The following is a 19,094-nucleotide window of genomic DNA, read 5'->3' on the forward strand; positions in this document are numbered from 1 at the left end:
GAAGAAGAAGAAGAAGAAGAAGAAGAAGAAGAAGAAGAAGAAGAAGAAGAAGAAGAAGAGGGAATAGAAAGAGAAAGACGAAATCGACACTACACCATCATCGAGTCTCTTCGTGCTGCAGACTGGTGGATATGGGAGATTGCTAGTCTAGTAATTTCTGGCGGAGCACTCATCGCAATGCTTCTTCTTTTGGCTTCGCTCAACGATAAACCGCTGCCGTCGTGGACATTCGGAGACAGCAATTGCATGGTTTCGCCTGGGTCGACCGGCGGCAAGTTGATGTGTCGGCCGGTAGGCATCTCGGTCAACGCCGTGGTTTCCTGGCTGGGAACGCTGACGCGATTGTGCCTTTTGGTGCTACTGTCAAATGGCCTGGGGCAAATGAAGTGGTCGTGGCTTGCGAGACCTAAAGGGTCGAGATCGCTTCTGCATATCGAGACTTTTGACTCTGCATCGAGGGGCTCATTGGGAAGTATGCAGCTTCTTTGGAAGATGAAGAATCAGGCTCCGTGAGTTCTTCATTCCTTTCCTTTGGGTTGTTGTTCAGTGAAGCCTGTTTTCTTGAGGGGCTTAAGTAACTTGTCTGTTTTTGTTTATATTCGGATCCAGGTTGACTTACCAAATGTTTTTTTGCTTCTCAGTTTTCTAGCAATCCTAGGTGCAATCGGTATCATCTTGAGTATCGGTGTCGACCCTTTCATCCAGAATCTCGTAAGCTACTATACGAGACCCGTTCCAGATGCGTCACAAATGGCTTTCGTATCGAACAACACTTTCTACCAAGGTTCTACCATTGTATATTTGGGATGTAATTCAGCCCATCTTTTGTCGCGTTAGCTACTTGCGTATCACTGACAGGATATAGTGGATTGGGCCTCTCCTGCTATGATGCAAAATGCATACGCAGCGCTATACAGCTCCGACTCGAACCAATACTGGTCCCAGCCACGCTACGAATGCAGCTCAGGCGACTGTACATGGCCCGCGGTAGCAAGCATAGGGATGTGCGCTTCATGCGAAGACGTATCAGCCCTCGTGTCCAAGTCATGCAACACCACAGAAGGCATTTGCACGCTCTCTCTCCCAGAGTCTGAGGACGGGAAGCGACCAGGGCTAAGTCTTGGATACAAATACCGGAAACCCGGCGACCAGCAACTCGGCACTTACATAGCCATGACGAGCAGCGGCATTGCCCAAGTCGACACGGCCCCAAACAGCATCGCCTCCATCTATCTCAACATCGACCCAAACCCACCATCCAGCGTATCGTGGTGGACAGAAGACCCAAGCTACACAGCCTCCCTATGCACCCTGACCCCCTGCATCCAAAGCATCCAATCTCAATACCGCCAATCCACCCAATCCACAACAGGCGCCTCGCCCTACACAGAGCAAGTACTGAAAACCTGGCGCTGCGAAGACCTCGACACCACACAATGCGCCGACCCCTCCTTCGTAACCAACCTCACCGCACCCATAGCACCGCAATACGGCCTCGACGGCCAGACCTTTGGCATAAACTCCACCACAACCCAAGGCCTCGTCAAGACGCTCGCCCGCGACTTCGAAGGCTATATCGAGCAACTCAGTTCCCAATCCATCTCATACAAATCAGCGTCGTTTTCGAGCGGCGCCGCCCGCGATACCCTCGCCCAGATCTGGACGGCGAATCTAACCGGCTGCGCATACCCTGATAATCGCGTCTCGTGCGCTGTGGATCTCGTGGCGAAGGCGCTGTCGAAGACGATGCGTGACGAGCCGTTTTATCTCACTGGGGATAGGGGAGTGCGGGGGGTAGCGATGAAAGAGGTTATTCATGTGCATGTGACGTGGTACTGGGCCGTGCTGCCCGTGTTGGTATGGGTACTTGCGCTGTGTGTGTTTTTGGGCATAGTGGTGGGGGAGAGGGGCGAGCGGTGTGGGTGGCGGAATAGTGTCTTGCCTGTTATTTTTATGAGGGTTGAGGGCGAGGATAAGGATGGGAGTGGGGGGGTTAGGAGTGGGGAGCTTGAGCGGAGGGCGAGGGGGATTGAGGGGAGGGTGGATGTGAGGGGTGGTGAGGTGGCGTTTGTGAGGGGGTAGAGATGGGGTTGGGAGATGTGGGAAATGGGCAGAATAGGTGGCGGAATGGATGGTATAATGGTATACTATCTAGTTATAGCTATCAAGCGGAGTTTAAGGTCTCGTATCTTCCCTGGTAAGAGCACATGTTATCGGTCTTTGTCTACTGCGTCTTCTTCAAGGGGAGGGAGGGTGGACACAAGAGGTTAAGGAAGAGAAGAGGGACACGAGTGTTCAAAGAGAAAAAGCGGTTCTGATACCCAATTGCAGCAGCTTGGTGTGGTGTGGCCTGCCCATTCTTTTCCGAGAAAAGTATAATATGATACGCTATAACTACGTCAAGCAGACACAAATAATTAAAGTCGCAAAGAGAAAGTGGGCACGAGAGCTTAAAGACAGGAGAGAAAATGGGTACGCGAACTTCAAGAGAGAGTGGATGAAAATACCAATGCAGCGACTTTTATTTGTATATGGATGAGGTTAGAAGAAGCTAGGGATATGTAGAGTGGGTAGTTTAAATGGCGTGTTATCTATAGATTCAACAGAGAGAGAGTAAAGGTGGATTCATTGGCGGGGGCTAGTAGAGAGCGAGGGTAGGTAAAGCGAAGGCGGACACAAGTGCTAGGGGTTAACTTGTACGTATCCGTAGACATACCAAGTCGGAAGACACAAGCAACTCGACAAACATGACCACACCACCCTTCTTCAAACCAACAATCACGCATACACATTGAACTTGGAATGAGTTTATGACTGTGTTTATCATTATTCAACTCTAAGCTAAACCTTGGCACGTGCAAGCAAGACTTGAAACAAAGTGACACCCTCGCTCGCTAGAAGAGGACGAGAAAGAAACCTTCTTCCATGATATAAAGGTGATTATCAAAAAAAAAGAAGAACGCCCCCGTGGCTCCGGGAATGAGAAAGGAGGAAAGTTAAAAAAACATGACTAATCGCATTCCTCCGATATCGCAGTGAGAAGGGAGATTTCTCTCCAGGGACAATGAGAAAGCAAGACAAAGGCAAGATGGTAGAGAGTAGAAAACAAAACAAAAACACAGCAGAGCTGCAGATGATGAGTGGCAAGGACGCATCAAATCGCTCGAAAAAAAGGGACTTAAGACATGTCGACATGGTATACACGCTTCCTCGCTTGATTCGCAATCGCCTCAAAGAGAAGGTGGTAGTAGTGGTGATGGTAGTGGTGGTGGTGATAATGATGATTTAGACGCCCTTGATGGCAACGGTGCGCTCGCTGTTGAGCTTATCGGCATTGCGAGAATGGCTCTCCTTCTTGCAATCCTCCAGGCCCTCGCACTTGTGGTCCTCGAGCATGCGGTGCTTGCTGCAATGGTGACCGGTGCAGAATCCACAGTCACCGACAATGGGCTGGGCGCGATCCTTGCAGTCCTTGAAGGAGCAGCGGATCTTCTTGGGGGGCATGCCGCCGCGCAGGGGGAGGGCGAGGTGCAGGGTTGAGTTTGGGCCGATGGCGTAGTCGGAGAGGGTGGTTTCTGGCGAGGAGAGGTGCTTGCCGGCGTGGACTATGCGCAGATCCGAGGGGCTGTGCAGGTTGGTGCGCAGAGCCAGGAGGGAGCGGAGAGTGCGTATTGAGGTGTTTGAAGGGATGGTGAGTGGGATTGCTGCGAGGCGACAATGTCAGTTCTTTGTTCGGGCATTGTTTGGTAGTGGGTGTGTTGGGATGGCGGTGGTGATGATGAGTGGATGAGTGTGTTATGCATGCTGCATGTGCTGTTCCGAGGCTATCGGAATGACGGGGGGGAAGGCTGGAAACTTACTGTTGTTGCCGGACACGGTCTTGACGAAGATCTGCATCGTCTCCTCGGCGTCGGAGCTGGAGGAGCTCATGCTGCTGATGCTGGAGGAACGGGCCATGATTGTGGTGATTGTGTAATGGAGAGAGAGAGGTGTGGAGCTGGAGGCAGCGAGATGGAGAGGCGGAGAGACGGGAGACAGTAGTAGAAGAAAAGAGGACAGGTTGGATGATGTAGGCGACGAGAGGTGATGACGTGGGCGCGGCGAATCTACGGGCAGACGGTGTCGAGGACGAGGATGATCAAGAGAGAAGGAAGAGGAGGAAGAGCATGTCGAGCCGGGACAAGGTGACGCAGGCCGGGCTCTTTAAAGAAAGGCTCGCGAGAGGGCCATGGCATGCATGCTGTCACCGGGCTGCTCTGCTCTGCCTGGCCTGCACACGACTCGAGCCGACAAGCGTTCGCAGCGCCTCTTTCGCCTCTTTCGCCTCTTTCGCCTCCTCCCTCGCCGCCGAATGCAGGGCGGGTGCCACTAGCCGGCCATGGCCCATGTTCGATAGTCTTCCGCATCCATACCAGCGCAGCGTGAGTGAGGCGATTTGGCCATGATTATGCCTAGGCCTATTAACTATCCTACCAGCACGCCATTGTCCATGTATATGTCAGCATGGCATGTCTGTAGTTCCACAGCGCCCATGCATTCATCTATGTACTCGACACTACGCGTCCACACATGATGATGCACATGTCGGTATACATACTGCACATACACAATGATCCCCATGGCCTTAGCCATGTACAACTCATCGTGCTCGCCCGACCTGCCTGCCCTCTGCTCTGCATGTGACACGTTTCGCCGCCCTGCCTCAACTCACTCGCCGCCCCTGGTACCTGTGACAACAACACCCACACCAGCAACACCACGTCGACCACGACGCCCGCTCATGTCGAATGAGGCGTCTGAACCCGCCTGCGCCAGTGTTTGCGATCGGTGGACTGTGCAGTCCAGCCTTGGCCTCTCGACACCGTGTGTGCCACTATCTGCGTAGCCTCGTCGTCCAACACCGGATCCACCCCACGCCCCTGATTGGCCATAGTCTGCATATCGTTGTTCCTCTCTTCTCTTGTCGGCCGTCTCATCTCGTCTGAAATGACTACTTCCTTACATGCGCCCATGTACTATGTAATATGACTATACTTACACATGTATCTATGTACATACTACATACCCGCAAATGCACGCTGCCTTATGCTTTCCGAGTACGCTCGGCCTCCACACACACACACACACACACACACACACACACACACCCCAGCCCCAATGCTGTCATCGGCCAGGTACATAGTTTACATACACATGTCGTTCCCCATTGCCTGTGCACACCCACCCGCTCGGACCCGGCCTGCATCACCCCATCCCTGGTACCCGAACACACGACCCCCCCAACAAGGTCGACGACCCCCAGCCACTTGATGCATCGCCCTCGACCTGCAATGTTACCAATTTGCTTCTAGAATCCTTCCAAACGCCACTCTCTCCCCAGCTTAAGGTTTGCAACCAAAGAAAAAAAATTGCCCCTCCGCATGTGGCACTGCTGACAGGTGCCATTCAACGAACGCCTCCATTTTGGCTGGTACCCTAAAATAATATACATTACACCGCCTCACACGCCCTTCATTCGCCGGTTCCGCCACCCAACAAAAGCCGACCATGTAAGTTGTAACACGCTCATGCCTGCCTAGAACCATGGTTTTCCAACACCCTATCTACAACATGCTCTTTGGGAAGTTCTTCATGGCCTGTCGGACGCCCAGATCGCCCAGAATCTCTTCGGTGCCGCCCAGGATGGCATCAAACTTGTACGTCCGGTGGAACTGCTCAATCACCCGTCCCATGCCGCTCTGCGTGAGTCCTATGCCGCCAAAAATGTTGACTGCCTCATCGGCAATCTCGTGCGCCGACCGTGTAGCATACGACTTGAGCAGACCAATCGGCCCGCCCAGCAGCTTGGATTGCTGCGCGTACGACATGTGCGTCATCTGATACGCAATCGACTCGAGCCAAGCTTGGTTGGCTTCGACGTGCGAAATCATTTTTGCAAGTCTGGTTATGCTGTCAGCTATCCCGTCCCGTGTCGCTGCCATGTTGCCGGGCCCGTCTAGTTAGGGTAGTACTTACTTTTGCCGGATAGCGGGCTGCTCAATGAGCTTTTTACCAAAAACGATGCGTTGGTTGCACCACTTGAGACATTCCTCGACCACGGTTCGCGACTGCCGGATCACGGCACAAGCCATCATGAAGCGCTCGTGATTGAAATTGCTCATAATCACAATGAACCCCTTGTGCTCCTCGCCCAGCAAATGGTCTACGGGAACCTTTGCATCGTTGAACTCTACAAATGCAGTGCCCGCCGTCGTCGAGTAGCTCGTCTTGATCAGCTTCGTCTCAACCGCCGCATCCCGCTCAATGAGCAACACGGAGAAGCCCTTATCCGTCCTGCACCCGACCACAAAGTAGTCGCTGAACATGCCGTTGGTGATCCACTTCTTAGTGCCCCGTACAATATAGTGCTTACCGTCTGCCGTCTTGGTCGCCGTCGTCCTGATACCCGCAACATCTGAACCAGCAAACGCCTCGGTAATAGCCAGGCACATCTTCTTCTTTCCGCTCAACACCTCATTCACCACGCGCGTCTTGAGCTCCGACTCGGGCATCCATTGCAGCACAGCCGTCAGACTGATCGTCATGCCCGACATGTTTCCGTCCTGGAACCCACGCGCATTCGCACGCACGCCTTCCTGCGCCTGCACAAGGTCGTGGAGATAGTCAAATTCCTCGCCCTTGACTACGCCCAACAGGTTCTTGCCATGCAGATGCTTGCCAGGTCCCAGACGCATGGCCAGCATGTCGTTTGCCGCCATCTTGTCAATCAGCTCCTGGCTAATATACGTGCCATCCTTCTCCTTTTGCTGCGCCTCGGGTGTAATGTGTGTGTCGACGAACTTGCGAATTTCCCTCTGCAACGCGCGGTGGCTCTCGTTGAAGTACGGGCTCTTGAATTGCGGTCGTAGCCACAATGGCTCTGCATATGGCACTGGGCTCAGCTCGCCAGACTTCTGGATGAGGACCTCTGACCTTTCACCCTCAATGGTGCCAATGCAGAGCTCGCTGTACTTCTCGAGCACCTCCTGCCTGTGCAGATTGTAAAAGGCAGTCGTAGCATCTTGTCCTGCTACTTGCTCGAGCACGACTGAGCCGCCGGGGTGCGCATCGACGAATTCGCTGAGGTCGTACACCTTGTGATCAATGATGCACCACAGGTCGTCAGGTTTGTTATGCGAAGCGACAGACTCGCGTGTAAGCGCTGCGTGAGGCATGGTGGGCGGGCGACTATGAATATACGTAGATGGGATGAAACGAAGTCAAAGAGAAAGAAGGAGAGAGAAATAAGGGACCAAAGAACACGAGGACAACGCGAACACTTTAGAGACTATGGAATCCGCTTCCCCCCCTCCCCTCCCCTTTGCCAATACATTCCTCCAGGCCTCGGTTCGGTCCTCTCCTTCCAACGCGAGCTAGCCTCCGTTCTCCATGTCGTCTGCCTTGCGCCAAAAGGTGGAGCTGCACCACACTCTGGGGAAAATGCCGAGGTCCGCCGAATGTACAGGGTACGTAAGTGTATCTGGCACCCCGCTTATTGGTCCATGGGACCCAACCAAGCGCCTTTTGGACGCGTTCAAGCATTAATCCGCGACTGGAAGGAATTCTTTTCATAATTGTAATCAAGCGAGGTTGCTTGTGCATGTTGCACATCAGGCTTGTTCATCCCGTGTTTGCGAGTGCTTTTTTTTTCTTATTGGGATCGACTGAGGACTTGCGGTGCTGGTGTTTTGTGTGACTAACGGGATGCGGATCTCACCCGACGTGTTGCAGTAATCTATGAATACCATCCCTCGGACTACATTCAGGACACAAGCCATTGGAATCAAACACGAAGTGATTGCCAGGTAGCCGCTACGGGGCTAATGGCGATAACGGAGGCAGTAGTCACAGCGAACGCTTCACTTTTTATACGCAAGGACCTCGTATACAACTCCAACCTTAAGCACAGTACTCTCTATACAAAGCCACTTATGCCATTGTCAAAACAAGTCAATTTGTTCCTCATCCTAGCCACAACACCATTCTGCCCCTTACATCCCTCACCCACACCCAAAGAATCCTCGGCACACCATCCCAACCCATTTCTCCACTCCGCCTACCCTCTACACCCAACCCCCTCATACTCCCTTTTTGCCAATCTCACCAAAAACCCGCAGGGGGCGGGGGTTTACACTAAAATATATGCAAGGTACCCGTTTCTCTTCCGTATAGCTCTTACCCTTCTAGTATATTATAAACTATACTATTACTCATTCTATTAATACTGTCTTCTAACTCTTTTCTAATACTCTCTACTCGTCTATAATAGTATAAATCTATAAATACCACAGATACATAAAGGTAGTAAGACAGAAGAAATAGAATACACACAAGTTTTCTTGTAATAGAATGGGGACCCCCCCCCCCCCCCGTCGCAGATTTCGTTTCCTCAAGGATCTGGCTTAATCTTCAGAACGATCTTACTAAAAGTCCTCGTCTACCTCAAACTTATCCTTCAAAGCAGCAATCTCATCCACATCCTAGTTACTCAGAATAAACCTGCCGTTCAGGAACGCTGCTGCTGGGCTCGCCAGCCATGTCGCCAATCCTGCCGGCAGACTCACGTCATCCCAAGGATAATCTCCTCCTCCCCCTAATTTGCGCACTGCATCCGACAAGATCCCGCCCGGATGGTACGATTGAATACGTAGCCCAGTATGTGCATATTCGGCCCCGATGTGTCGTATGAAGTGGGTAAAGGCCAGCTTGCTAGAGCTATATATCGCTTGCGTGGGGTAGCGCGAGTAGCGCGAGTGGGTTGAGATATCGAGAATTACCTTTCCAGTCTTGGACTCTGAATCCATCAGATTTACGGTCGATAGAAAAGCTCGAACAATGTTGATGTTTCTGATGAAATTGGTGTTCAAGGCTTCATGAAGCTCTTGTGTTGTGTATTGTGTGGTTAGAATACCCATCTTCATATATGTGGCGCTGAGCACCAAGACGTCGATATCCGCGCTAAGGCCATGTCGGATCTCAGCAAAAACATCATTTACAGCATCCTCGTTGGACATGTCGAGCGGGAAAGACATGACTTGAGTTGATGGTATCTCAGCAGCTAGCTGAGCTGCCTTTTCCTTGAGTGATTCAACACTCCGTGCTACGATGAGCTACGATGATGACGGCCTTGGCACCGGCGATAGCAAAAGCACGAGCGGTTGCAAACCCAATGCCGCTCGCGCCTCCTGTCACAAAGACAACTTTACCTGCTGCCGAATTTGCTGGGTTTTTAGGGTCGATTGCTGGGTACTGTTTTCTCTGTGAGTAAAAGTCGCCCTATTTAAAAGTAATAAAAGTGGTGTACTTGTGCCTTGTGTAAAGTTTTCACCATGTGCTTAAGCGTAGGGAGCCCTTCCATCTTGCTTGAGTGTAGAAACTGCGGTCTAGCTATGCTTGAATGCTGGGTTTCACAAGTATAGTCAATAGCTGGATAGCCTTAGGCGTGTGTAGCTTGCGCCTTTCATACTTAACTTGTATTATAATTTGCACGAATTGCACTTTACAAAGCAATATTTTGTAAGTGCGTTATTTGCTTCGTCCCCGAGAATTTCCGTCCGCTCATAGGCTAGCTAAGGGCCTGTTCAGTTGCGCCTGTTGCGTTTTACTAATCAGATTTGGGGCAGCATTTTTGGTCATGTAAAGATTAAATTAATGATTTTAGTAGAAGTACAGGAGGTTCTAGTGAGCCAGCTGGATCAGGTGACTAGCTTAGTCGCCAGCTTAATACCCAGCTATCCATGTTCAGATAAGCCAAACCGCAACGCTAACTAGCCCCCCCCTTTACCAAAGCTCTACACCCGAATAAGTATTAAAAACGCAACCGCAAAACGCGCAACCGAACAAGCCCTAATGCGGTTCTGAGCCACCTCTTAGAAATCTGTAACAGCACAGGCAAGACTAGTCGGATCGGTATTGGCAGTAGCGTCACTCAGAGGTATATGGGAGTGCATGGGACAGCGGAAGAGCCTTGATTCAAATACACACCTATAGGCCTAGTACTAAAGGATATCAAGAATCTAGAGAACAACCATGGCTGGAAGCCTCTACTTATACTTGCAGATCCGGATCGGGCCTAGTCTACCAGGCTGGGTGAAGCTGTGTCGCTACAAAAAAGGCTATGAATAAGACAGAATAAATGGCAGATAAGGGATTGAACGGCAAGGGTCAGGGCGACGAGTATCTCGCATTGCTGTCGCATTTCGTGCTTCAGACGTTTATTGGCCCGCAAGCACCGTACTGAACAGTACTACTCAGGCAGTTAGTAACACGGAGTAGTGAATCCTACTAACTTCAGATGTCTCTTAAAGAGTTTTTATCTACTCTGCAAGACAAGTCTACGCAGCGTGACAACGAACCTTAGTTATGTGTTACACGAGGTTAGGCTATACTTACCTAGTCTCAGTTCAGGTTAGAGCGAGATGGTCGAACACGGTAGTCCGTGCGATTATCAGGATATCTTAGTGGAAAATAGTTATAAGATTTAACCGGAAGTAACAATCAATTCTACGTGCGATAGAATAACCAAGTATCAAATTGTGTAAGAAGAACTTATGAAAGTTGACCACAACGAGTGTGATAATAAAATCTGTCCATCCTTTATACCCATTGTCCCATCGTCCTATCTTCACGAAATAATCCTAGTAACTTCTGATGTTCCTGAAGACGCATAGTCATGTGCCTCCGTTTCCTCACATGCTAGTGCGAGATGTCCGTTCTTAGCGTGAGGCCAGTCACGTGATCACTACCCCACAGAGATCATTACCTTCTGATGTGGTTGTCCGATGGTCTTCCACAATGCGGCCTGCGTCAAGAAGAGATCCTTCCATGTTACCCGTAGCACTGTGCCAGAAGTAGGGGCCAGATAATATGGCTACCTATAAATCGGAAAGAAGAGCTGCCCAAGGCAAGGATATCCGTGCCGGGGGGGTCCTTGGCCACAGCACGCTACTACTGCAAAATGTCGCTCAGGACGCACGACCGGTCATATGCGTTTCGACAATCTTAACGTACGCGCAGAGAAACTGCCGGGATACACACACTCCTTACCTCAAGTCGACTATTCAAGTATATAGTCTTAATCTTTACCATCTTAGCTCTCTATCTAGCTTATTAAGCTATTTAAAAGCCATACTAACTATCGCAAATAAATAAAAGGGTATTCGAGAAGAGTTAACTAATAGACAGTACTAATAGAACTAGCGATAACATAGTTAACAACACGCCTCTTAGTATTAGAGGCTAATACACTAGAAGATCAAGAACTGCAAAATATATACACGTTAGGCCTGTCAATTTATAAGCATGGTGGGTACAATCCAGGCACCCGAAAGAAAATGTGTCCTGTTACACCGTGCGTCCCGGCACATAGGAACCGACATTAACCATGTATGAAGTAGTCGCCTCATTGCATTTGCACTACCAACTTTGGTTAATACAAACATGGCACTATTCATCATACAAGTGTACTCAGCAGGGAGGAGAAAATAGCAACCAACATTCTGCCTAGTTAACATATCAAAAGCCCAACGGTTAAACTGCCAAAATTTATATGTACACTCATCGATCTGAAAACAATCAATGCAGATAAGAGTAGTACTGCAATATGCATACATCCAAGATAGCGCCTCGCTGGCCCAATTTCCCAAGTACGGCTTGTTACCTCCATCTCAAACATCACAAGGCCACACATTGGAAAACGATTCACAGCAGACAAACACTAACAAAACCAACCATGGTTTGAATTTGCTTTTATATTTTCCACTATAACCAGCCCAACCCAGTCTATCCATAAACGCACACGGTGTGAGGAGTGGTAAGGGGGACAATGGTGGGACGGAAGGGGGGAATGGAAATGGAAATGGAAATGTGTGTGTGGCGGGGAGGGGGAATCTGTGCATAAACATAACATGTGACTTACCCTAAAGCCAAAACCGGCACCCTGTTCCTTTCCCGTAATAGAGAAAAAAAGTGATATCTATATCATCATCCTTCCCCCACAACTAGTGTGACTCCCAGCCATCAAGATGCTTGCATTTTCGTCTTTTGTACTACATCCCCAATCAAACGCCGTTCATGCAACATGTCACATGTGCTTCATTTTCGTCATGTGGTCGAGTCGAAACTAACCTTTGTGTCATGCCTTTTTTTTTAGCTAAAGTATGCCTGGGCTGTGCGCTGTTGGTCTGGGGTCAAAGACGCGGCGGCTTGAGCCAGGTCGGTACTTGTGGCTTGAACCAGAGCCTTGACAGAGGCGACTATGCGGTTGGCAGTCTGTCCCTGTAGAGTCTCGGCCTCAAGGGCGTGCACCACATAGTTGAAAATTTTAGCGGGCTGAGAGAAGACAGCTTGGTTTTGCCTAAGAAGTTGTTAGTATACATGTATCCCCCGTGAATTGGTTGTACTTACTGCTCAATCAACTGCACCAAGAAAGCGTATGCGTATGGCGCAGCCTCCTCGTCATTGGTGATTGGTAGCGTATCTATCCAGGCCGCAGCAACATTGTCCCAGTTCTGGACCTTGCTCGCGTTGTAGTGCAAGATCTTAGCTATCGCAGCTGAAGCATTCTCGGTTGCGAAAATGTCGTCATCAGTGCGGGCATTTGGTCGCTGGGTGACATTGAAGAGTGTCGGCAGCGAGGCAGCGACAAACTCGGACCAGTTTTCACCACCCTTGTGAGCGGCAACACCCACACCATATACTGCTGCTTGACGGTTGGCGGGCACGTCGTCCTGCATGCCATCAATGAGTGGCTGCATGATCTGATCTTTGTATTGCCAGGACTCTGGACCACAGAATTCGAGCACATCGTCGTATATGCAAATGGCCCATTGGCGTTGTGTAGGGTCCTGGTTGACAGCTGCCATACTATAGTACTCAATCAACACAGCCCAATGTGGGAGGAAAGCAGTGCCCATGGTCTTGAAGATGCTGTGGAATGCCTTGTTCATGTCGGAAAGCAGGTTCTGGTCGTCCTCAATAGCAAATAGAATGTCTTCAGATGCTTCCTCGCCATCCTCGTTCTCGGCTTGCTCTTCCAAACGCTCCTTGACACGCACGTTGTAATCTTCAAGCACACTCCTAGCGGACTCGATGAAGGTTGTCATGTGCGCGTCGGTCAGGCAGTTTCGGCCAATGCACTCGAGGCATTCGTAGAAGCACTGGTACATCTCGGCCAGAGTATCAATGGCGGGCTCAGTGCTCAAGACTTCGAGCACGCGCTCTACTGTGCGTTTCCAAAGGTCGCCCAGCTGCGGGGACTCAGGACCGTGGGCCTTCTTGTATGCATTAAGCAGAGTGGGCACACACTTGGCCGAGGCGACTCGAACAGGGTCGTGGAAGAAAAAGGCCAAACCTGGCAGGGCGATCTTCTCCATGATGTCGTTAACATATGGTTCGAAAGCGTCTTCCAGAACCTGGGCATAGATAACGATTAGCTCAATAGCCATGTGCTTGTCATCAAGAATGCTCGTCTTGATACCAATGACCTTGCCCTTGAGCGGCACAAGTTCCCAGCCTTCCTCGTCCTGGATCTGAGCAACTTGATCTTCGTCATCAAGCAACTGGATGTCGGCCTTGGCACCGGCAAGCTCAGTGAGTGGTGGAATGACACCGGCGAGGAAAGGTACGAATTCACGACCAAGTACACGGCACATGCGTCCCCAGCAGTGGAGCAGATACGATGCCTGCGGGTCATCAGGCTCGGACACGCTGTTCTGGATGCGTCCAAGGAGCTGAACGAGGTTGAGCGCATCTTGACCCATCCGATCCTTGCCAACAGCAAGAGCAATGAGGGTGGCACACTCCATAGCCTTTGCGCGGAGTAGACGGTACTCCTTTGACTGTTCCTCTTGCAATACGTTGAACAATAGCGGCATCAGAGTGTCGTAGTATTTGGAGAAGGCAGCCTCAGCAGAATCGGCAACGGTGGCAATGGTAGACAAAGCCTGCTCCTGGACGAAACGCTTGGGACTTTGCAAAAGCATCAACAGGTGGTTCAGCAGTTGATCCAGATATGGCTCAAGAATATTCTTCTCAGCCTCCTCGCAAAAGTTGACTAGAGCAGCAGCTGCGTGCGCCTGTACGCGAGGTTCCGCGGATTCCAAGACGGGGATGATGTTTGGCAAGACAACCTGGTGGTACTTCTCCTGCATAGTTCCCGCAAAGTCGGTCGACATTTGGCCGACAGCATTGCAGGCGGCCCATCGAACACGGGGATGGGGGTCCCGAAGCGCGGGAAGTACGAGATCAAGGACCTTGTCGAGCTCTCCAACCATCAACTCACGGCAGCCCTCAGAGATAGCAGAGATGGCCATGAGAGCAGCATGCCTGTCGCGCCAGGCGGAGGAAGTCATCATACGGGGGAGCCAGTTGAAGGTTGGGGGCAGAATAGCCTGTCCACCAAGCTTGTTGGCCAAACGATCCATGCATTGCTCACCAGCAACGTGGTTCGAGTCGCTCTCTTCATCCAACTTGTACATGTTAGCAAGGCGGAATTTTTCCAAGTGAACAGACTCACATCTTCAGAAACATTCCATTCCTCCGCATCGTCGTCGTCAGCGCCGACATCGGTCATCAGAGACAGACATTGAGTGACCATGTCGTTTGTGAAGTTGGCGTCCTTTTTGCACATGACTGGCGCATTGTCGGCGAATGTAGCCATGAGCTCCAGCGCATTTTGGCGAGCGGTCTCTCCGAGGTCCTTATCCTGAATTACTGAGATGCTGAACTGCACAAGGCTGTTGAACAGCGGCTTGAACATTTTTGGCGCGACCTCGGCCAGATCGATAAGAGAGATGAGAGCCTTTGTGAGCAGGTCTGCATCGCCGGAGTCTTTGATCGGTGGTAGGATGTTGAGGATCTCGCCAATGAGCGAGTAGTACTTGGATTGCGCCTTCTTGGTGATAGAGCGGAAGAAAGAGGCGAACGCCTCAACAGAAGCAATGCGAACCTATGCACGTAAGTCGGTGAGCGCACAACACATGTAAGAGTACTGACCGAAGACTCGCTGTCGGCAAATCCGCCCTTGAAGGCAGTCATGACCACATCTTCATGCTGCTTCTCGATGATCTGCGGGGTGGTTGAGAATATCCTAAAGGCGTTCTCGCGCTGTGCGGGGTCTTGCGACTGGCTGGCCTGGAACAAGGCGCCTAGCAGTTCCGGCCATGCGACACCTGAATGGTTTTTTTAGACGAGCGGACAGAATGTGCATTGAAGTCTCCTACCTTCGTCGGTGTGCTGGCGGGCGAGCTCTGCTACGGCATCTCCCACCTTTGTCCGTACCGAGGTGTCGGTTTCGTTGGCCAGGCATTGGAGCAGCTTGGCGCGTATGGCCTCTCGCTCAGCGGGATTGAGGGTGAGGAACAGGTCGGCGGTCTGGCCTGAAGGTGCCTTTCGAGGCTTGGATGACTGTCGCCTGAAGATGACGGCGGCAAAGGTTCGCGTCTGCAGCATCTCCGTCAGCCCACAATGCCGGCCCCCCGCCAAAGACCTAATCTTACCGATGTGTCCTGGGCCAGCTCAATCTGCTCAGAGAGACCCATCAAGAGCACTTCGGGCCTCTGGGCGACCCATTCTTCATTCAGCTGCTGCTCTGCTGCGGTGCGCTGGACGTTGTCGGGCGACTGGAGGCCCTGCAACAGGGTGGCCAGCGCCGTGTGGACCTCTGCGGGTAGAACAGACATGTTGCGGGCGTGCGTGTACGTGTGCGTGAGCGTGAGGTATCTTTATGGGCAAGCGGCCCTATTGCATGTAGTCTTGCTCGCAAGCAAGGGCCTACCAGGAATGGAGCGGTGGTGGGTTGGCCGTAAGTGGTTGCGGAGCGCGCGTGACGTGGTTACCGTCGCGCCCCTACTGCTGTAGATAGATGCAAAGCGCCCAAGTACAGTGCTACGGGCAAGTAAACAGGCAACACAGCTAGGGGTTCTGTGTGATTGAGAGTGAGTGTGAGTGTGTGTGTGCCGTAGCTTCAGGGTTGCCGTGGAAATTTCACAGCAATGTTTTGGCGGGGCTGCGTGCAAGCCCGCGCCTTGTCCAAAAAATGTTGTCCAACCACGGGCAAGGATGCTCGTAGAAGGCTTGCCTGCCCCGCCTCGTCATTGGCTGTCAGCGCTGACCGGGGCTGCCTCAACACCGGCTTCTCTTCACCCACGCTCGCCACGTATATGTACATACATATGCTGCTGTGCCTGGCGTGTGTTCGTGGCTGCATGCTTGGGTAGGCCATGTATATAAATTCGGCTACCCACATTGCTATCAATTACCCAGGGATCTATGGGATATCAAACTCTAACAAAGGAAATAATACACTCTCGCTGACGCTTCAATCTTTCGCCTGCTGCTACTCACACCTCACCACCCATGTCTTTACCGGCTCGAGGCACGGCCAAGCACAAACACACCAACAATAACGACGGCTAGCACACCAATGGCTCCGGGTAGCAAAAGATCGTTCGGGACACCGGCAATGATTTCGGGCTGCTGCGACAATGGGATCGACTGATGTCGGCCCCTCGATCTAGGCTTTTCGTCGGCGTCGTCGTCAAAAAATTGCTTGCGCTCACGAAGCGTAGACTCGGGTGGCGTGGCGGGCTTGGAGAGCCCTGGCTGAGGATTGACCTCGGCGGACATTGGCGGCTTGTCGGGGTGGTGGACGAAGAGGTCGACCTTTTCGCGGTGCGCCATGCGTGACAAGCTGACAGCCTCTACAAGATCGTCGTTGCTCGTAATGGAAATGGTATCGCCTTCATTATCAAGGTAGCTTAGCGCAAAGCCTTCCCTGGAGAGCCTGCCGTCCTCGAAGCTCGGCGCACCCCCTAGGCTTTCAACCTCGCTACCCAGCTTGTTCGCCACACTGTTGATGAGCTCTTCGAGGCCAGCAGAAATGACTACCTGCAGGCGGTGGACACGCCCACTTGGAGCCTTGAACTTGAACGGGAATGGCATGTCTTCCATATGGATAGGGTGGTTGCTAGCGACGGCAGACGGGGGCGGTGAGTCGTCTCCGTTATGGGATGCAGACTCGTTTGGCATCACGCTGTCGCCGCGATCCATAAGACCAGGACGGTCGTGGTGCGAGATGTGCGAGCGGTGGTCAGGATGCCGGCTTCCTTCGCCAGACATGACCGACTCAGTCTCATTGTCAAGAGAGAGCCAGAACTTGTTCCATGCAGGGCCCTCACTATCCGTGGTGCTGATGTTGTTGATCTTTGCCTAGTTAGTGTTGTGAACATCCTCACCCAAGAATCCGACATACCTGATCAAGCGTAGCATAAGTCAGCTTGAGAACGTCCACCATGCCGACGATTTCACCAGCATCGCTCATAACTGGCAGGTTGAGGTAGTGCCCATCTGTATATTGTTAGTGCATGCTTTAGACAAGGGTTCCCTGTAATCCACTTACCATGCATCTTGCGCAGAGCAGATTGAATGCTCATGTCCACTGGCGCAAAGTCGGGATGCGGAGTCATTACTCGCACAACACTGCAAGTCATTGGGTCAAGCCCCGCGGCAATAACACGGAGGACTACGTCCTTGCTAGTGAAGATACCAGTGATCGAGCCATTGTCCTGCACAAGAACAGCAGTTGTGTGGTTCTCCTTCATGAGTGCCGCAGCCTCCTTGACCGAAGTACGCACAGATACGGTTGTTGGAGGGAGACCAGTCAAGACAGATTCCAGAGTAGGGCCGGACATCTTCTGGCGAATTGCCTCGACATACTGAATAATCTGCTGCGGCTGGCTCGAGCCCATCTCTGCCTGCACACCCTCAAGAGCATCGTACAATTTGCGAGAGGAGGCATACGCCCGCTCCAATTTCTCCATGGCATCGTAAAAGCACTTTGTGATGTCCAGAATACCTGAAATGTCATGGTTCTCATCCATGACAGGAAGGTGGCGGAAGCCCTTCCTGACCATGAGGTCCAGCGCATCCGTCGCACTTGTATCAGTCTTTGCGCAAAGGGGGTTCTTGGTCATAATCTCCTCAATGGTGACATCGCGAGCCTTAATGCCGTTTCCGACCACACGGAAAGCAAGATCCTTGGCTGTGAAGATACCCGCAATACGGTCATCATCATCTGTTACCAAAACGCAGTCCTCCCGCTTGGCCGCCATCAACTGTGCCGCCTCGGCGACCGTAGTCGATGGCTTTATTTGGAGTGCTGGGGACGGCTTCAGGGCGAGGACGGTGCCGGGCGGGGCTTTCTTGGAGGGCCGAACTCGTCCGCTAATATTCTTCTTCTTATTGAGATCCGTCTCAATCTTTCGCCGAATGGCCTGTCGCAAAATCAGTATGCAGTCGCACACATGCAGCAGGGCCACTCACGTCGTCTCTCTTGGACATTTTGGCCCGGCTGGCGCTGAGCGAAGAGCCGCCCGCATCGCTCTGGGTGACATGCGAATGGTTCTCCAAACCAGAGGGGCGCGGGATGGCAGAAGGGCTGTGGCCAAGATGCTGGGGCTGGTTACGGTTCGAGTTTTTGGGCGTCCCCCGCATGGCACCAGTATGCGACATGGCGACGTCGTGTGCGTTGTAAACTGCAAAGCTGGTTCTGCCTGGTTGGCGGAGGAGGGGCCAGTAAGAAAGATTCCAGCGGCCTATACGGAGGTCGATGTGGTTGCCAGGGTATAGCTGCTAGACGAAAACAATCCCAAGGGATCAAGCGCCTTGCCCAGACCGCCACTCACCACATTCCCAGTTTCCACGGCACCTGACGTGTCCACGTCTCGTGCAGCAACAGGAATCGCCATTATACAAGCAAGATCGCATCTCCAATCTCTTCCAAGTCATGTGTTTTGGTTCCCTGATCGGGCTTCTTGTGAGGCTGTGGACGCAACAGAAGCAGATGCACCCCTTTACACATGGAAAATTCACGCATTGACTCATATCTGCAAACGTGCCTCCGTGAGACCACAACGTTTCTATCTTTTCGATTGCATATCGGAACATATCCAGTCTTCCTTTTCCCGATTCAACCCGTCGAGTGTTCTTATACGGAATAATCGTGTGCCCCAGACAGCCGCCCTCTTATCTCAATAACATTTTTGTACAGTCTTGTT

The 19,094-nt window shown here is 51.7% G+C and overlaps 8 protein-coding genes across 8 annotated transcripts; 3 read left to right on the forward strand and 5 right to left on the reverse strand.

The window, feature by feature from the left end:
• On the forward strand, window positions 1-632 carry COCSADRAFT_277824 (uncharacterized protein). Its single transcript, XM_007698191.1, has one exon. The coding sequence runs from the start codon at window positions 178-180 to the stop codon at window positions 511-513; it is 336 nt and encodes a 111-aa protein (XP_007696381.1). The 5' UTR covers window positions 1-177; the 3' UTR covers window positions 514-632.
• Window positions 633-641: 9 nt separating this feature from the next.
• COCSADRAFT_33755 (uncharacterized protein) lies at window positions 642-2,469 on the forward strand. Its single transcript, XM_007697430.1, has 2 exons — window positions 642-808; window positions 866-2,469. The coding sequence occupies exons 1-2, from the start codon at window positions 751-753 to the stop codon at window positions 2,080-2,082; spliced, it is 1,275 nt and encodes a 424-aa protein (XP_007695620.1). The 5' UTR covers window positions 642-750; the 3' UTR covers window positions 2,083-2,469.
• A 334-nt stretch (window positions 2,470-2,803) lies between these two features.
• On the reverse strand, window positions 2,804-4,289 carry COCSADRAFT_33757 (uncharacterized protein). Its single transcript, XM_007697431.1, has 2 exons — window positions 3,861-4,289; window positions 2,804-3,704 (listed from the first exon to the last, which is right to left on the reverse strand). Exons 1-2 carry the CDS (start codon window positions 3,955-3,957, stop codon window positions 3,286-3,288), a joined length of 516 nt encoding a protein of 171 aa, XP_007695621.1. The 5' UTR covers window positions 3,958-4,289; the 3' UTR covers window positions 2,804-3,285.
• A 990-nt stretch (window positions 4,290-5,279) lies between these two features.
• On the reverse strand, window positions 5,280-7,582 carry COCSADRAFT_33758 (uncharacterized protein). The gene is made up of 2 exons (XM_007697432.1): window positions 6,016-7,582; window positions 5,280-5,940 (listed from the first exon to the last, which is right to left on the reverse strand). Exons 1-2 carry the CDS (start codon window positions 7,212-7,214, stop codon window positions 5,604-5,606), a joined length of 1,536 nt encoding a protein of 511 aa, XP_007695622.1. The 5' UTR covers window positions 7,215-7,582; the 3' UTR covers window positions 5,280-5,603.
• A 141-nt stretch (window positions 7,583-7,723) lies between these two features.
• On the forward strand, window positions 7,724-8,280 carry COCSADRAFT_277857 (uncharacterized protein). The gene has a single exon (XM_007698192.1). It carries the CDS (start codon window positions 7,863-7,865, stop codon window positions 8,259-8,261), a length of 399 nt encoding a protein of 132 aa, XP_007696382.1. The 5' UTR covers window positions 7,724-7,862; the 3' UTR covers window positions 8,262-8,280.
• Window positions 8,281-8,406: 126 nt separating this feature from the next.
• Window positions 8,407-8,873, reverse strand: COCSADRAFT_196760 (uncharacterized protein). The gene has a single exon (XM_007698193.1). It carries the CDS (start codon window positions 8,841-8,843, stop codon window positions 8,520-8,522), a length of 324 nt encoding a protein of 107 aa, XP_007696383.1. The 5' UTR covers window positions 8,844-8,873; the 3' UTR covers window positions 8,407-8,519.
• A 2,894-nt stretch (window positions 8,874-11,767) lies between these two features.
• Window positions 11,768-16,025, reverse strand: COCSADRAFT_135180 (uncharacterized protein). The gene is made up of 6 exons (XM_007698194.1): window positions 15,537-16,025; window positions 15,261-15,480; window positions 15,034-15,209; window positions 14,555-14,986; window positions 12,445-14,507; window positions 11,768-12,394 (listed from the first exon to the last, which is right to left on the reverse strand). Exons 1-6 carry the CDS (start codon window positions 15,717-15,719, stop codon window positions 12,187-12,189), a joined length of 3,282 nt encoding a protein of 1,093 aa, XP_007696384.1. The 5' UTR covers window positions 15,720-16,025; the 3' UTR covers window positions 11,768-12,186.
• A 157-nt stretch (window positions 16,026-16,182) lies between these two features.
• On the reverse strand, window positions 16,183-18,643 carry COCSADRAFT_135182 (uncharacterized protein). The gene is made up of 4 exons (XM_007698195.1): window positions 18,361-18,643; window positions 17,438-18,311; window positions 17,291-17,385; window positions 16,183-17,241 (listed from the first exon to the last, which is right to left on the reverse strand). Exons 1-4 carry the CDS (start codon window positions 18,547-18,549, stop codon window positions 16,402-16,404), a joined length of 1,998 nt encoding a protein of 665 aa, XP_007696385.1. The 5' UTR covers window positions 18,550-18,643; the 3' UTR covers window positions 16,183-16,401.
• Between the last annotated feature and the right edge of the window lie 451 nt (window positions 18,644-19,094).

Source organism: Bipolaris sorokiniana, assembly GCF_000338995.1.
Source record: "Bipolaris sorokiniana ND90Pr unplaced genomic scaffold COCSAscaffold_2, whole genome shotgun sequence".
Taxonomy (NCBI): Eukaryota; Fungi; Ascomycota; class Dothideomycetes; order Pleosporales; family Pleosporaceae; genus Bipolaris; species Bipolaris sorokiniana.

What these genes read in the sequence shown, in the direction of transcription:
- COCSADRAFT_277824 (XM_007698191.1), top strand. Translation starts at nt 178, where the DNA reads ATGCTTCTTCTTTTGGCTTCGCTCAACGATAAACCGCTGCCGTCGTGG.
- COCSADRAFT_33755 (XM_007697430.1), top strand. Translation starts at nt 751, where the DNA reads ATGGCTTTCGTATCGAACAACACTTTCTACCAAGGTTCTACCATTGTA. An exon ending in TACCATTGTATATTTGGGAT is followed by an intron (nt 809 to 865) that starts GTAATTCAGCCC and finishes GACAGGATATAG; the next exon opens with TGGATTGGGCCTCTCCTGCT.
- COCSADRAFT_33757 (XM_007697431.1), bottom strand. Translation starts at nt 3,957, where the DNA reads ATGGCCCGTTCCTCCAGCATCAGCAGCATGAGCTCCTCCAGCTCCGAC. An exon ending in GACCGTGTCCGGCAACAACA is followed by an intron (nt 3,705 to 3,860) that starts GTAAGTTTCCAG and finishes GTCGCCTCGCAG; the next exon opens with CAATCCCACTCACCATCCCT.
- COCSADRAFT_33758 (XM_007697432.1), bottom strand. Translation starts at nt 7,214, where the DNA reads ATGCCTCACGCAGCGCTTACACGCGAGTCTGTCGCTTCGCATAACAAA. An exon ending in CAGCCCGCTATCCGGCAAAA is followed by an intron (nt 5,941 to 6,015) that starts GTAAGTACTACC and finishes CAGCATAACCAG; the next exon opens with ACTTGCAAAAATGATTTCGC.
- COCSADRAFT_277857 (XM_007698192.1), top strand. Translation starts at nt 7,863, where the DNA reads ATGGCGATAACGGAGGCAGTAGTCACAGCGAACGCTTCACTTTTTATA.
- COCSADRAFT_196760 (XM_007698193.1), bottom strand. Translation starts at nt 8,843, where the DNA reads ATGGATTCAGAGTCCAAGACTGGAAAGGTAATTCTCGATATCTCAACC.
- COCSADRAFT_135180 (XM_007698194.1), bottom strand. Translation starts at nt 15,719, where the DNA reads ATGTCTGTTCTACCCGCAGAGGTCCACACGGCGCTGGCCACCCTGTTG. An exon ending in CCGCCAGCACACCGACGAAG is followed by an intron (nt 15,210 to 15,260) that starts GTAGGAGACTTC and finishes AAAACCATTCAG; the next exon opens with GTGTCGCATGGCCGGAACTG. An exon ending in TTGGTGCAGTTGATTGAGCA is followed by an intron (nt 12,395 to 12,444) that starts GTAAGTACAACC and finishes ACAACTTCTTAG; the next exon opens with GCAAAACCAAGCTGTCTTCT.
- COCSADRAFT_135182 (XM_007698195.1), bottom strand. Translation starts at nt 18,549, where the DNA reads ATGTCGCATACTGGTGCCATGCGGGGGACGCCCAAAAACTCGAACCGT. An exon ending in AAATGTCCAAGAGAGACGAC is followed by an intron (nt 18,312 to 18,360) that starts GTGAGTGGCCCT and finishes ATTTTGCGACAG; the next exon opens with GCCATTCGGCGAAAGATTGA. An exon ending in CTTATGCTACGCTTGATCAG is followed by an intron (nt 17,242 to 17,290) that starts GTATGTCGGATT and finishes AACTAGGCAAAG; the next exon opens with ATCAACAACATCAGCACCAC.